Below are 14,515 nucleotides of genomic sequence, written 5' to 3'. Positions count from 1 at the left end.
CTATCTGAATTCAAACCACATAAAACTGTAAAGCAGCACTGGCATACCCACGTCTAAAGTTATGCTATGTAAGATGATATTATAAAGGAAAACAGAGGAAACATCTACAAGGGGGCAAAGTTTGTCCATTGCACCTGCATTAAGTAACTATTAATTTGAGATAGATGATAAGTAACACTGTCTGTTATAATCAGCAAATCAGCCATTAATAAATAATAGAAACAAAAACCCCCAGCAGAAATGCTAAAATGTTATCAAATATATGTATAGAGCATAACTAAAGCACAGAGGAAGCAAAACACTGAACATACACAGAGTGTTGAGTTGGCATCACCGTGTTTGAGCCTAGAACGTGTCTGCAGAAAAGTGAAAAGCTGTTCTCTTGGCAGCTAATGGTAGCAAGGACCTTAGCGCATCTTCAGGAAAACTCAAGTCCTCTTTCTTAAGACAGACACAATTAGAGAGTACGCAAAATGTGATTGTTTCTTAGAAAGCCAAATTAGTACCGACTGAACAATGAAGCGGGAGGGAGTGGTGGCTTTCTTAAGTTTATGTGGTCATTACACATCCCATAAACAATTCACCATGTGGTTCTCAAAATGTGGTTCTCAAAATTCCCTTCAAGGAGTAGACATAACAAAAGCAATGCAGACCAAAATATTTCTCCCAGTACTCTCTTCCTGCTCAGGACAAAGCAAAAACAGTGGTAGGTTCTTTGGTGAATCACAATACACAGAGAGCAGCAATTATGGCCTCTCAAGTGGGCGAGTGATGTTGCTGCTTAAGAACATCTAACTGTGACAAGTATACAGTACACCTTTCCCTGTGTTTGACAAAATGATATAAAAAAAGTGTTGGCTTATTGTATTAAATATATACTGGCTTGCTCTTCTTGGTGCCATAATATTCCAGCATTTTAAACTATGAGTTATTTTACTGAAAGTGATACTTATCATCAGCAATGACTCACAGAAACTGAAGCTTTACAGGATAGGAAGATGGTTGGCAAGGATGATTTGAATTTCTGATCCTCCTACTTCAATGCCCAATGCTTGGGTTAAAGGAATGTCACACCATGTTCTGAATTATGTAATGCTGGGGATCAATTCCAGACTTCATGAACAACAAGGGAACCATTCTACTAACTGAGCTACATCTGCAGTGCTATAGATACTTGGCATCCAAATATTCAAATTTTAACATGCCCTTTGTAAATCTTTAATTAACACTCTCATAGTCATCTGAGCAGAAACCCAAGGTTCATTCTGAACTGTTATTCCACATTTAATCATTAACAAGGACCACAGATCCCACTTCTCAGCATCTCTTACACGTACCTCCTTCCCCTTTTCCATGTTACTGTTGCTTTGGTCGGCTCTCATGACTTCTTGGAAGGGCAGTTGGTCTTAAGTTCATCCATTTTGCCTCAGTGTTAATCCAGCCTCTGTGCTGCAGACAGGGTGAACTTGTTGATGGCGCTTAACTCTTTTATTTGAAATGTGAGTGGTTTTCTGAGACTCAAACAGTACAAATTTCAAACCTTTAAAAAATTGTTTTTGAAGAACCTCTGAATCTAGATTATGCCTCCTGCCTCTGGATGTACTATATTACTTCTCCAGTAATCTATACACTTTCCAGTAATCCAGTGTTATACTTTCATGCCTGTAAAGTATCCTTCTCACCTCCCTGGCCTCTGTTATGCCTTCTATGTGCAGCCTGGCAGAGCTCCAGGTAGAAAAGACTGTTTATTCAAGTCATGCTCAAACATCACCTATTTGCTTTCCTGCCTGTACACTTCATTTATCTGCATCTATGATTTTTCAAAAGGCATCAGCAATATTGTCTTAAGAGGAATATCCTATGTACACCCCAAAATCATACATAGAGCAAAGCACCACACAGTAGAAAGCTTGAGTAAATATTTGCTGCAGAAGTAATGCATTTCTCTACAGTTCTGTAATTTACACTGGGTTCCTCCTCCCAATTGGGCATCATAGACTCAAGGATCTTTTGTGGTGTCCAGGACATATAGTCATAGTTTCTTACACCATTGCCACCTTAACTTCCAGAACAAATAAGTCACTGCATAGGATTTTATATTATAGCTTCTAAAGGCAGATATGCGTTTAACATGAATCATTGTCATTTAAATTATGGTTCTCTACTGCATTTTATGTAAAGTGAGAAGGGATTTATATACTTTCACTCCTTTACTCTCTCTTGAATTTGTTTACTACTCTTTTGACCTAAAAAGGTGCTATTCATATTCCTACAACACTCATTCTCATATTAGATAGCACATTCTATTCTGTCAACCCAAAGAGACATCTATACACTTGTGTGTGCAGTCACTTGGACATGAGTGTGCATTTGGATGTGCACACGCACATGTGCACATAGCCTATTTCCTACCATATTTTACCCCATATTACCCCTAAAGCAGTAGATTTAGAAATTGAATTTTTCAGACTATTTGTTTAAAATTCAGTAAAAACATAGAGATTAAACACTGGACAGATCCAATATTCTTGCTTTATTCTACTAAACTGAAATAATTCAGTCTTAACACTTTGATTTATTCTGTGCCTCTCAACACTTATTCTTTGAAGCACTGTATATCTACACACACGCACACACACACACACACACACACACACAAACCGACATTGCCCCACTCTGTGCACCTGTGAGTCTGGTCAGCATGGCCTACCTTTTTCCTTTCTGACTGTATAATGTTGATGAGTGGGTGTTCTTATAGGGTTTTTTTTTTTTTTCAGTTTTTGTGATTTATTTCAAAACCAATTTTCTTATCTCACATAAAAATAAACCCGAGTCAGCCTTCAAATAAACCTCTGGTTTAACAAGTCAGAAAACTACATTGACTCTGCAACTTGTAAATGCCTACTTCTGTCTCCATGTTCCTGTTTGGCTTTATTAGTTTTTCTCTTTCTAGCTTCCTTTCTAACTAAGTGAGGTGACATGCAAGGTATAAATGTTTCTCTACATGCTAGGGAGATGGCCCGACAGTTAAGAGAACTGAGTGCTCTTGCAGAGGAGTGGGGTTCAATACCAGCCAGCATGCACACTGGCAGCAATTCCTGTTCCAAGGAACCTGATGCCCTCTTCTGACCTCCACCCCCCAGGATCCAGGCACCCACGTGGTGAACAGACATACATGTGAGGCAAAACATTCATACAATAGATGCAAATAAATAAAAGTAAATAAAGATATAAAATTTTTAAAAAGAAATGTGTCTCTACACTTTCACATGCACAGGCATGACACATTTTTCCTGTCTTTGAGAAAATAGCTTTGAACTTCAAAGGTCCTAAAAAGACCATAGACTATAACTAAAAATAATTTGATTAGATTGACACCAACTTTGAAAACAAGATTTATTTCTTATTATTGAAAAATACACAAAGGCCAACATTTGCTGAGTTGCTGGTTTTCCGTGATACAGTTGGTATTGTAAGAAAGGAAGAAATGCATCTGGTATGGATAGCAGTTTACATTCTAAGGCATTTAGGCTTAGAGCGGCAGCTCCACATATGAGGTGCACTTACTAGAGTTTAAATACACTGAGGCACAACAGACAGGCAGAAGATTTGAAACCACAAGGCAGAACTGTTGTCATGTGAGTCAGCCTTAGGACTTAGATGCCTTCTCCGCATCTTCCACGCTCGCCCCATCCACTGTGCACTTTGAGTTGTTCACAGAACACCGGCAGATTATCTACTCCTGAAGAGTTTGCTTAGAGTACCACCATCAATGGGGGCATGCCAACCACAAAGGTGCCATGGATAGGTGCTGGCTCTCACCAAAACGAGGCTCTGGTAGGAAAAACACTGATTTGCAAAGGCACAGTGGAGACAGGTTTAATGTATTAAGTATAACATAAATCATTCACAATAACAAGTTTAGTGTTTCCGGGAACTTTTGTTAATACAACACAGTTGGTCACACAAAATACAAATGCTTCTGTTGATTTGTCTTGGCAACTCAGAGACATCAACAGTGCTAACAGTTTAACAGCTTTGTTCTCATCTGACAGAAAATAACGGCAGTTCTCAAGGCAAATGTTAGACCTGACCGTATGTATTTATTAATTCCACAGTGTTTTGACAGATGAGAGGGGACGGAATCAGAGGATGCTGACACGCTCACTGAGGGCTTTCATCTCTCTCTCTTCAGCCTCAGGACCGTCGCTGTGACTAGCACTCAGACTGATCAGGTGTGCGGGGTACTGCAAGCCCTGCTCGCCTGCATACTGCTCCCACCTGGAGTCATCGCTTTCGTGGGTAATATAGCGTTCTCCAATTCTGCATTCCAGCTCTCGTAAGTCTACCCAGGTCTGATAGTCCTGAAGAAGAAATGCCAAAATATCGTCCTAGAGATCATTGCGACTTGACGTGCGTTTCCTACACTGGTAGTTCCATTCTGTCCTTTCTATTCTCTCAATGCTGAATCACCGTACAGTCACAGGCAGCATCAGCATCGAGGTCATCTTAGTTGCTTAGCCTTAGACCATGCATGTTGCTTGGAGGATGCCATGGCTCCCAGTGTGGATAATTAATGCTTGTAGTCAAGCAATTAGGAATGTTGACATTGCTTTGCAGTTTAATGGCTATAAGTAACCCTTCATTATTTCAGAGTGTCATTTTCTAAACTTTACACACTCATATACTTTATATTTGCCATGTATTTATATCTATGCATGATATCCCGAGACTTGAAATAGAGCTTCCAAACGAGACCAGTAAATGGGCAGATGGGCATCTATTGAGATAATTATCAGGATTAAGCATACAGATGCTTTCCAAATCTGGTCTTTTGAGTTCTGTTATGACCCTTGTTGGTGTGTGTATATGTATGTATGCATATATATATATATATATATATATATATATATATATGTATATGTGTGTGTATATACATATATATATGTATATGTATATATGGCAGGGGGAGCTGCCATGTGTTCTGTGCATGTGTTTTGTGTATGTGTGTACCTTCATCAAATCTTCCAGACAGAAAGAGGGATATTTAGAAACACTACACTGTTATTACATCCCATGAAATCACATGCATTTTGGAAAAAATAATGTTATGGTAATTATACCTGTATAAACATGACATTTTTATTTATATAAAAATCTTATATAAATAAATTGGAAGCATGCCCACAAAAAGCAAACCACAGATGATTTTTACCTGTAGCCAAGGGTGACTCAAAGTTTTATCCACACTGTAGCGTTTTCTCATTTTCACTTGTAGCAAGTTATTGATAAGATCAATGGCTGAAAATCAATCATTATTAAAATTAGTTATCAATTATGTAATGAATATGTAATTTACATAGAGTCTTAATAATATCTGCTATTATAGAGATATAAGAGTAATATAGTGGTAATAGGAAAACCTGAAAGTAATTACTTGAGAATTCTAAATCAAGTTAGAAATTAGGGGGAAGGGTATTTGAATTTATTGCACAACGTGAATTTTAATTTTTGTACTCTATAATGTTTTTTAAATTTTGATATATGCATTTTAGCATGTCTTAAAGAAATAGAATTAGTACTGAAGAAAGAAAATTGCTATTTTGTTATAAAAAACAATCAGTATTTGAATACATATAAAGGGAATTTTAGATTTCAATTAGTTTGATGTGGTAAGTCAAGAGGCCAAGGCTGAAGGACTGTTACAAGTTCAAGGAATGTTTGAACTGTAATGTAAGTCCCTGTTTTGAAACAAAAATAAAATAAAATAGAAAATGAAAAAGTTGGTTGAAGATATAGATATGTGGACATCATAAATTCTAGAAAAAAATACAGTAAAACATGAATCACTTTTCAAGATCTACCTGTAATCTATAAACAAGCAATTCTGTAGGAAATGACACTATCTTTGAATTTTTTGTTTGCTTTTTAAAAAGGCAATAAATTAGATTTATATTGGCAATCAGTGCTTTCCTGGAACAAGACAAGTACTGTCCCCTGAGGAGTTAGAATCGCTGTCCAGGCAGGAGGATCAATGGAGCAGGATTGAAGAGCCAGAAATGAACCCACACACCTATGGCCACTTGATCCTCGACAAAGAGGCTGAAAACATCCAATGGAAAAAAGAAAGCCTTTTCAACAAATGGTGCTGGTTCAACTGGAGGGCAGCATGCAGAAGAATGCGAATTGATCCATCCTTGTCTCCTTGTACTAAGCTCAAATCCAAATGGATCAAGGACCTCCGCATAAAGCCAGACACTCTGAAGCTAATAGAAAAGAAACTGGGGAAGACCCTTGAGGACATCGGTACAGGGAGAAAGTTTCTGAACAGAACACCAATAGCGTATGCTCTAAGAGCAAGAATTGACAAATGGGACCTCATAAAATTACAAAGTTTCTGTAAGGCAAAGGACACCATCAAGAGGACAAATCGGCAACCAACAAATTGGGAAAAGATCTTCACCAATTCTACATCAGAGAGAGGGCTAATATCCAATATATATAAAGAACTCAAGAAGTTAGACTCCAGAAAACCAAACAACCCTATTAAAAAATGGGGTACAGAGTTAAACAAAGAATTCTCACTCACCTGAAGAACTTCAGATGGCGGAAAAGCATCTTAAAAAATGCTCAACTTCATTAGTCATTAGGGAAATGCAAATCAAAACAACCCTGAGATTTCACCTTACACCAGTCAGAATGGCTAAGATTAAAAATTCAGAAGACAGCAGGTGTTGGAGAGGGTGTGGAGAAAGAGGAACACTCCTCCACTGCTGGTGGGATTGCAAATTGGTACAACCACTCTGGAAATCAGTCTGGCGGTTCCTCCGAAAACTGGGCACCTCACTTCCAGAAGATCCTGCTATACCACTCCTGGGCATATACCCAAAAGATTCCCCAGCATGTAATAAGGATACATGCTCTACTATGTTCATAGCAGCCCTATTTATAATTGCCAGATGCTGGAACAAACCCAGGTATCCCTCAACAGAAGAGTGGATGCAAAAAATGTGGTATATCTACACAATGGAGTACTATTCAGCCATTAGAAACAATGAATTCATGAAATTCTTAGGCAAATAGATGGAGCTAGAGAACATCATACTAAGTGAGGTAACCCAGACTCAAAAGGTGAATCATGGTATGCACTCACTAATAAGTGGATATTAACCTAGAAAACTGGAATACCCAAAACATAATCCACACATCAAATGAGGTACAAGAAGAAAGGAAGAGTGGCCCCTTGTTCTGGAAAGACTCAGTGAAGCAGTATTCGGCAAAACCAGAATGGGGAAGTGGGAAGGGGTGGGTGGGAGGACAGGGGGATAGAAGGGGGCTTACAGGACTTTCGGGGAGTGGGGGACTAGAAAAGGGGAAATCATTTGAAATGTAAGTAAAAAATATATCGAATAAAAAAAAAAGAATCGCTGTCCAGTTAGCCTCCTACTCTGCCTGCTTGGAGCTCATGTGCATATACTTCACAAAGAAAAGATAATTTTTCTCTATACCTTCTATACAAAGCATCCAATTGATACCATGGGACAATGTCCTTAACATTTAATTGCTGCAGAGTTGTATTTTCAGCTTCCACACTACATTTTGTTCTTAAATTAAAACTTCCATTTTGAACTCATTTTCATAACTTCTCTATTTCCTTTTATTGCCTCCCCCCTCCCCTTGGAATGAAGTATCCAAAGAATATAAGCTTTTACAGTGGAGTAAATATCTTCTCTCAACTCTAGCCTATCCTAGGCCTGAAGTCTGACAGATAGATTTTTCTACTGCAAGCCTTAATATTTGAAAAATGGAGAATTAACTCCCCAGGTTTCCCCAAACACTAAATTTTAATAGGGAAATTCAGAAGAACTCCAGTGTCTGATCCCCATCAAGTTGCATGGTCTGGAAAATCCAGACTGAAATAACTGCCCACAGAAACAAACTTGCAATGTTCAGTCCCAACAGATTCAAATCATCTGTTATTAAGCAAAGGAAATTAATTTCCATAATCTCTTGGCATCTAGGAGTTTTCCTTTGGTTCTAATATTTATATATTTTCTTACACTGAAGGGCTACATAATCAACACTAACTTTTTGATTAGGGAAATTAAATGCAACAACACATTTAAAGACCACCTTTGCCCATCAACCCTGCCTTGGTGAAGGTACCTGAGGAAGTAGGGTACTTAGTACAATTTCAGAGTCCAAGCATATGTTTTCTCTGAGCCTTTGAAAGTATAGTTCTCTCTGTGCACAGTGTGTTGGGCATGAGCTTTAAAACATCCATTCATATGATTTACTCGCTGGAGAGTAAAGTGCACCTTCCATTCTGGCTGCTGTGAAGTCACAGTTCAGAAATGGAGGCCAAGGGGTGAAGGGAGAACTCCTGTGCTACGGCAAGCACGCGGCAGCATTACACTTCCCCAAGCACTGCAGGGCATAAATACACGTTATTAATTCACTTGTTCTGCTTTGAATTCTGTAATTAGGAAGGTGGGAGTACAGTAACTCAACAAAAGGTCTGCTTTGTGCCCCAACGGGCCCCAGCGGTGAGCCGCACTGCCTAATGGAAAGAGAATCCTGGCAGAGGAGGGACTACAAGTGTCTACAGAGAAATGGAAAATGGAAAGATGGAAAAATTGTTCTGAATGAAGCTTATGATCTCAGGCCTGCCTGCCAGTCCTCTTGTGACCTGAATAAACACAGCAAAGCAATGAGGTGCTTCTACGAGAAAGCACTTTAGGCAGTGAGGAGAGAAGTGGTGGAGGATGTGTGTGGATCAGTGCGCCTCTGTGGCTCTTAAGAAATAGAATATAAAACAAAAGCCCATAAATATAAAAATCTCCAGTAAACATTATAGCCTTTTTGTTACGCAGAAAGATAAGTTTACATTTCTGATTTTGAGAGTACCACTTGTTTTTCCCTGCCTACCAAACTCTCAAAACCATCCATTAATCAAGTTTCATACAGTGAAGCCTCAACTGCATGATCCAAAATGGCTTCCAGGAAATCCATTGTGTGTGCATGCATGTGCATATGTGTGTGCACATGGATGCATGTGAAATGCCACACCAAGATTTTTTTTTTACATAGTTTCTGGGGACTGGACTCAGGCCATATGCTTGTAAAGCAAATTTATATTACAAAGGATATTTCTAAAGTTCTCTTCTCCCCTCTTTGACATCTCATATCCCCTTTCTCTTTACAGGCCTTATCTAACCTAATACAATCCTGGGTAATAAGAGTTTATAACTTGGGGGACCAGAGAGATGGCTTTTTATGAGCACATTCTGTTCTTTCAGGAGATTTGTGTTTTGCACCAAGTACCCATATTGCTCCTAACTGCTTGCAACTCCACTTCTAAGACATCCTCCCCTCCCCAACCCCAGAAAAATGGTCTTTATGAGGACCTGTGCACAGATGTAAGCCAGATACTCAGGCACACACACACACACACACACAAACAGAAATTTTAGAAACAAATTTAAAACATTTATCACATATAGGTATTAATTAGTCATTCATTAGTACATTTACTAAATATTATCTAAGTAACACCTGACGAGAACTAGTTTGAAAAGCTGGCAGTTGAACTGCAATCCCATAGGCACTGACCCATGCTGCTCCAAGTACAGAGTGGCAACACTTAACATTCTACGCAGTTATAGTAAAGGGTTTGCTCTTCTAGGCCACCCTAGACTGCTGCCATTTATATTTTAGATGTTCTAGACAATGAACTATATTGTTGGATACAGCAGCTTCTCTGTCTCTCAGCCTCACGTTAAACAGTGGCTCAATGGTCTGTTAGTTCTTAATCTTTCAGCACAGCCTTCTGCTCACAGTCACTAGACTTTTCTGATAACCTTCAAAATAACCAGGGTGAATTTTTGCTTATTATTATTGGCTAGTTTGATCTATGCATGGGCATTCTTTATATGACCTAGGAGTAAAAGATTTTATTAAAAAATAAAAGGTTGCATCCATGTCTGATTTAGTATAACAATTGCCCTATGAAATGCAGTTTCAATCTCTAATTCTAACAGAAAAGGGGAAGTGACAGTTACCCAAAGCTGATAAGTTGGTCAAAGGCAACGGTGTTGAGGCTGCAACTCAAGGGATCCAGCTCCCAGGCTGTGCTGTTATACTATACGGCAGACAGAAGCCATAGTATACTGTAACTAATTACTAACTGATAATGTCAGGATTCAACAATTTGATAATTGTTTTATAATCATGGACGTTAGAAGGTGTTAAGCCAGGAATCTGGGAGGGAAGTGTGTGTTAGCCACAGCAAGGTTTAGAAGTGCCAACCCATTGAACTAGTGAAGGCATAGAGATATTGGCTAGTGTGTGTATTTGAGTGTGATTGTGAGTGAATGCAAGTGTGTGTGCATGCATGTTTCCTTTGTGAATGCAAAGAATTCTTGGGCTGGTGCAAAGTGCACTTGACCCTCTGGGAGCCAAAGTCGTTTAACCAATACACTGATACAACAGACATTAATTTTTTCATTATGTTTCTATCACACTTTTGCATATTTAATTCAGGGCTTCTTGTGTTTCATTTTAGCTGCAGCCCACAGTTCAGCCCTCAGAGAATATTCTGAATGTGATATGATTTCCTTCTGCCCATTTGCTATGTGTTAATCCAATTATTAGAACACTTTTGTGGCAAAGCACAGAATTTTAAACATAGAACATTCTGGATATATCCTAACTCACAATTCTAACTACTAGGGCTACTTATTTCTTGAGTAGATTTTTACTACTCCAATGATCCCATCTAATTCATACTTCATTATCCATAACAGGTTATTATAGGACATTTCTCACCCCACATAATAAATTTTTGTGATCAAGACATATCTGTCCTTAATGCTACTCTGTCAATCTAGCAATCCTATGTAAAAAGAAAAGTAGCTATTCTGACATAATAGATCCCTGGAAAAGGAATTCTGACAAATTATGACTTTTAGTCATTTCTTATAAGAACCAGGATTGATTTTCTAAATGTTAAAAAAAATCTATCTAATCATTCATTATGGGAATCTATAAAGTCTAAAATTTTCAGTGATTGAGTTCTGCGTTGAGTCTCCTGTCATGAGCTGCAGACAACTGTAGCCTGTCTCACACACATTAGTATCTTTTTCATTTCCATCATAGGTCACTCAAAAACACACTAGCCACAGGCCCACACTGGTTAACTCCTTAAGGGGTTCAAAATGTATCTGTCTCTTGTCTGCTACTGAGAGTTCATAAGATCACTTCCATGTCCTCCCTGGTTCCTGCTCCCAGCAGGCATTGCTGTATGTCTTTCACAAAAGGAAAAGGGACCAAGAGTAGTAAAGTGAGTGACAGTAACAAAACAAACTCTAGTGCCAACAATCCCCAATGGGAGCACAACAGGCCAAGGTGCTCCAGCTCTAGTTATCAATCTGAAAAAAAATTAAAATGCTAACAAACATTCACATATGGAAGAATATATCTGTCTTTTGGGACATGAGTTACCTCAATGATTGTTTACGCTCTACACATTTACTTGCAAATTTCACCATTCTTAAAAGCTGAATAATATCCTATTTTATACATATATTAAGTTTTCATTATCCATTCATCAATTGATTAGAATCAAGGCTATTTCAAACTTCTAGCTATAAAGAGTAGAGCAGCTATGAACACAGATAAGCAAATGTTAGCTCAGTTTTAAATATGTGCTTCAATATGAACTACTCAGCAATTAAGTAGATAATAAGGGACCAGGAGTGACCTTTCCTCCAAGGAAAGGAGATAGAATATAACAGTGAAGAGATAAAGGAAAAACTAGGAGTATTAAATGGGAGGAAAATAAAAATGCCGGATATACAGAATAGAATATGAGAAAGGACAACTAATACTAGAGGCATGTTGAAAAGTCACATGAAATCCCACTACTCTAGAATCTTCCTAAATATATACATACATGAAATGAATCTAAATGGAGTCACCATATCGTAAGGAAGACAATGTCATAATGACAAGTCATCAAGTAAAACGTCCTTGTTGAGATGTTAGCCCAAGGGGTCCCATAGGCTCCCCCAAAAGATCACAGACTATCACCAAGTCTACTGCTTATTCTCCACAACATAATGTAAATCCTTCTTGCTGAAGACACAATTTAGTTATGTCATCAAACATCAAGAAATTAACCTGGAACACAACTAGAAGCTCTGTTCCTACCGTGCAGTATTCGTGGTATTGGAAGGTACTCTGCATGCTACTGCAGGAGAAAACTAATCATCCATCTGATTCGGTAACAAACTCTGGGAACTACAGCAGTAATCTCTCTGCAAGACATGTTGCTGTAATAATGGCACAAATGTTATAGTACTTACAAATAATTTTTAATTGAATCTAAGGCCTGTACCATGAGATGAAACCCATGCCTGAAACTACTAATGTGTCTGTGAACCTGAGACTCAATAGGACATAAGTTCTAGGTGAATTCTACCTTTTATCTGTAAAAGGATCATAGTAATAAAATGACTACAAATGGTATATTCTGATGCTCACAGATCAGTGTATCAATTATTCATCATAATAGAAGGCTTTTATTTTGAAGTACACCATAATTAACAGAGACCCACAACTGGACAATGTGTAAAGAGTGAACGACTTTAGAGTACTTAGCCCTAACTGGGATGTCTTTTTAACATCCTTCTGCTCAAGGCTCAATGATCTACATAAAAGAGATGGAGAGACTGTGAGAATCATAGATGATGGATTTCTCCAAGGACACAGCATCTTCCCTAAACAATAGGACTGCTGTACACATAAACACACAGTGTCTGTGGCAGCATGGCTAGAACCTGCACATGTTTAAACCAGAAAAGATCCCAGCACCAAGAAGGTGTGTGGATAGAAACTTCTAGCCCAAACCAGGAAGCTATTTCCAATTGAGACCTGCTGGGAAAGAAAAGTTTAGCTTTCTCCAATGGAGTGTTACTAGTCACATCAACCACACTCCAGGGCAGAATCCATGTCCAGGAGTAGTTGGTCAACATGAAAGTGGATTCTGTGTTTTTGCTTTTTGAGAAGGGATGCTTCCTGTTTCATTTTGTTTTATTTTTGTCTTATTTGTTTTGATTTTCAGGGTTTTTTTTGTTATGTTGTTGTTGTTGTTACCTTTGAACCATGTGAGAAGGAACATAAAGTTGGGTGGGTGGGGAAGTGGGAAGGATCCGAAAGAAATCGAGAGAGAGAAATTATTTGTATAACAGAATTGTAACTAACATATGAAAAAAATAATGAAAAGATGCAGAACACTGACCTAGAAGAAACTGCACAAAGTGTGGCTTCAGAATGAGGGTATGCAGAGGGAAAATGGAAGAATCAGATACAAGAGCAGACTAGGTTCTGAATTCCTCTAAAAAGCAAAGTGAAGGAGACAGAGAACATGTCGAGGAGGTGGGCAAAGTGGGACTTGAGATGGAAAAGTGGCGTGGTGGTGCCTGGGCAGGAAAAGAGAGAGCCATGCAGAAACCACAGGTCTCACAGGGCTCCTTAAGGATCTGGAGTGCCAAGGTAACTTAGAAATCTACAAGAAAAGGACATATGGATATCATACACTTCTTTCTACAAAACAAGAAAAACAATGATTTCAAACATCTGGCTCTTGCTGGACAGGGAACGCTGTGACATAGTACTGGCCTCTAAGCTATACAGATAATAAGCTGATGCTACTCTGAATGGCGGGATTTCATCTAGAGGCTAAGCAAAGCAGGATGTGAGACCCCGCCCTCTTCACACTTACCTCCCCTTGTCCTTTCCATCCTGGCAGACAATAGGGGCAAACTGGGCAATACCTACATTCTTTTGCAATAAATATGACAATAATGTTTGCACTGTCATGATTATATTCCAACTGTCCCATACTATCCTATTCTTACAGTTCTAATCTCTTATCATCATACGTCTATTCCCATGAACAGTTGGCTGTCATATAGTCTCTTCAGCAGCCATATTAGTACAATGTGGGGAGGTTTTTTCCCCGTTGCTTTTCTTATGAGAACATGATCAGCAATACCAATTTTAATTTTTACGTTTCTCATTCATGATCAAAGATTTGGGTTCTTTCAAAATTGTCTATAGCCATACATCAATGTTTTCCAAAAAAAAAAAAAATGGGAAAAGGAAGAAATACCATTTTTAAATCTATGTTTTACCTTTTTATCTTTTTCTTTTTGTTTTAAGTTATTGGTTTGTATCATTTTAACCAGTACTTTTTCTCATTATTCTATTAAACAGAAGATTAAAGTATCTGTAAAATTTTACCACACACTCATTTTTAAACAGAATGGGTCCTTTGGAAAGTGTTGGGACAGCTACAGCTCCATGGAGCTCATGACTAGATGTACAGGGACATCCGTGGAAAATGGATGTACGGCAGACGCATGCAGGGATTTAATCTTAATAGACAAATAAGTGCTCCACGAGTAAAGATGTTTTGGCTCGATTTTCCTCTGGCATCAATGCCCTGAATTAA

General features: G+C 38.4%; 1 protein-coding gene across 3 annotated transcripts in view; it reads right to left on the bottom strand.

The window, feature by feature from the left end:
• Positions 1-3,430: 3,430 nt before the first annotated feature.
• Prkd1 (protein kinase D1) overlaps positions 3,431-14,515 on the bottom strand; it is a 316,195-nt gene continuing 305,110 nt past the window's right edge. For all 3 annotated transcript variants that reach the window (XM_052185895.1, XM_052185897.1, XM_052185898.1), the window contains 2 exons: positions 5,216-5,301; positions 3,431-4,364 (listed from right to left, as the gene is read on the bottom strand). In XM_052185895.1, the coding sequence (XP_052041855.1) occupies positions 4,146-4,364; positions 5,216-5,301 (305 nt within the window). In that variant the 3' untranslated portion in view covers positions 3,431-4,145. The remainder of the gene's footprint in view (positions 4,365-5,215; positions 5,302-14,515) is intronic.

This window comes from Apodemus sylvaticus, chromosome 6 (genome assembly GCF_947179515.1).
Source record: "Apodemus sylvaticus chromosome 6, mApoSyl1.1, whole genome shotgun sequence".
NCBI lineage: Eukaryota > Metazoa > Chordata > Mammalia > Rodentia > Muridae > Apodemus > Apodemus sylvaticus.
This window is presented reverse-complemented; position numbering and strand designations above follow the sequence as displayed.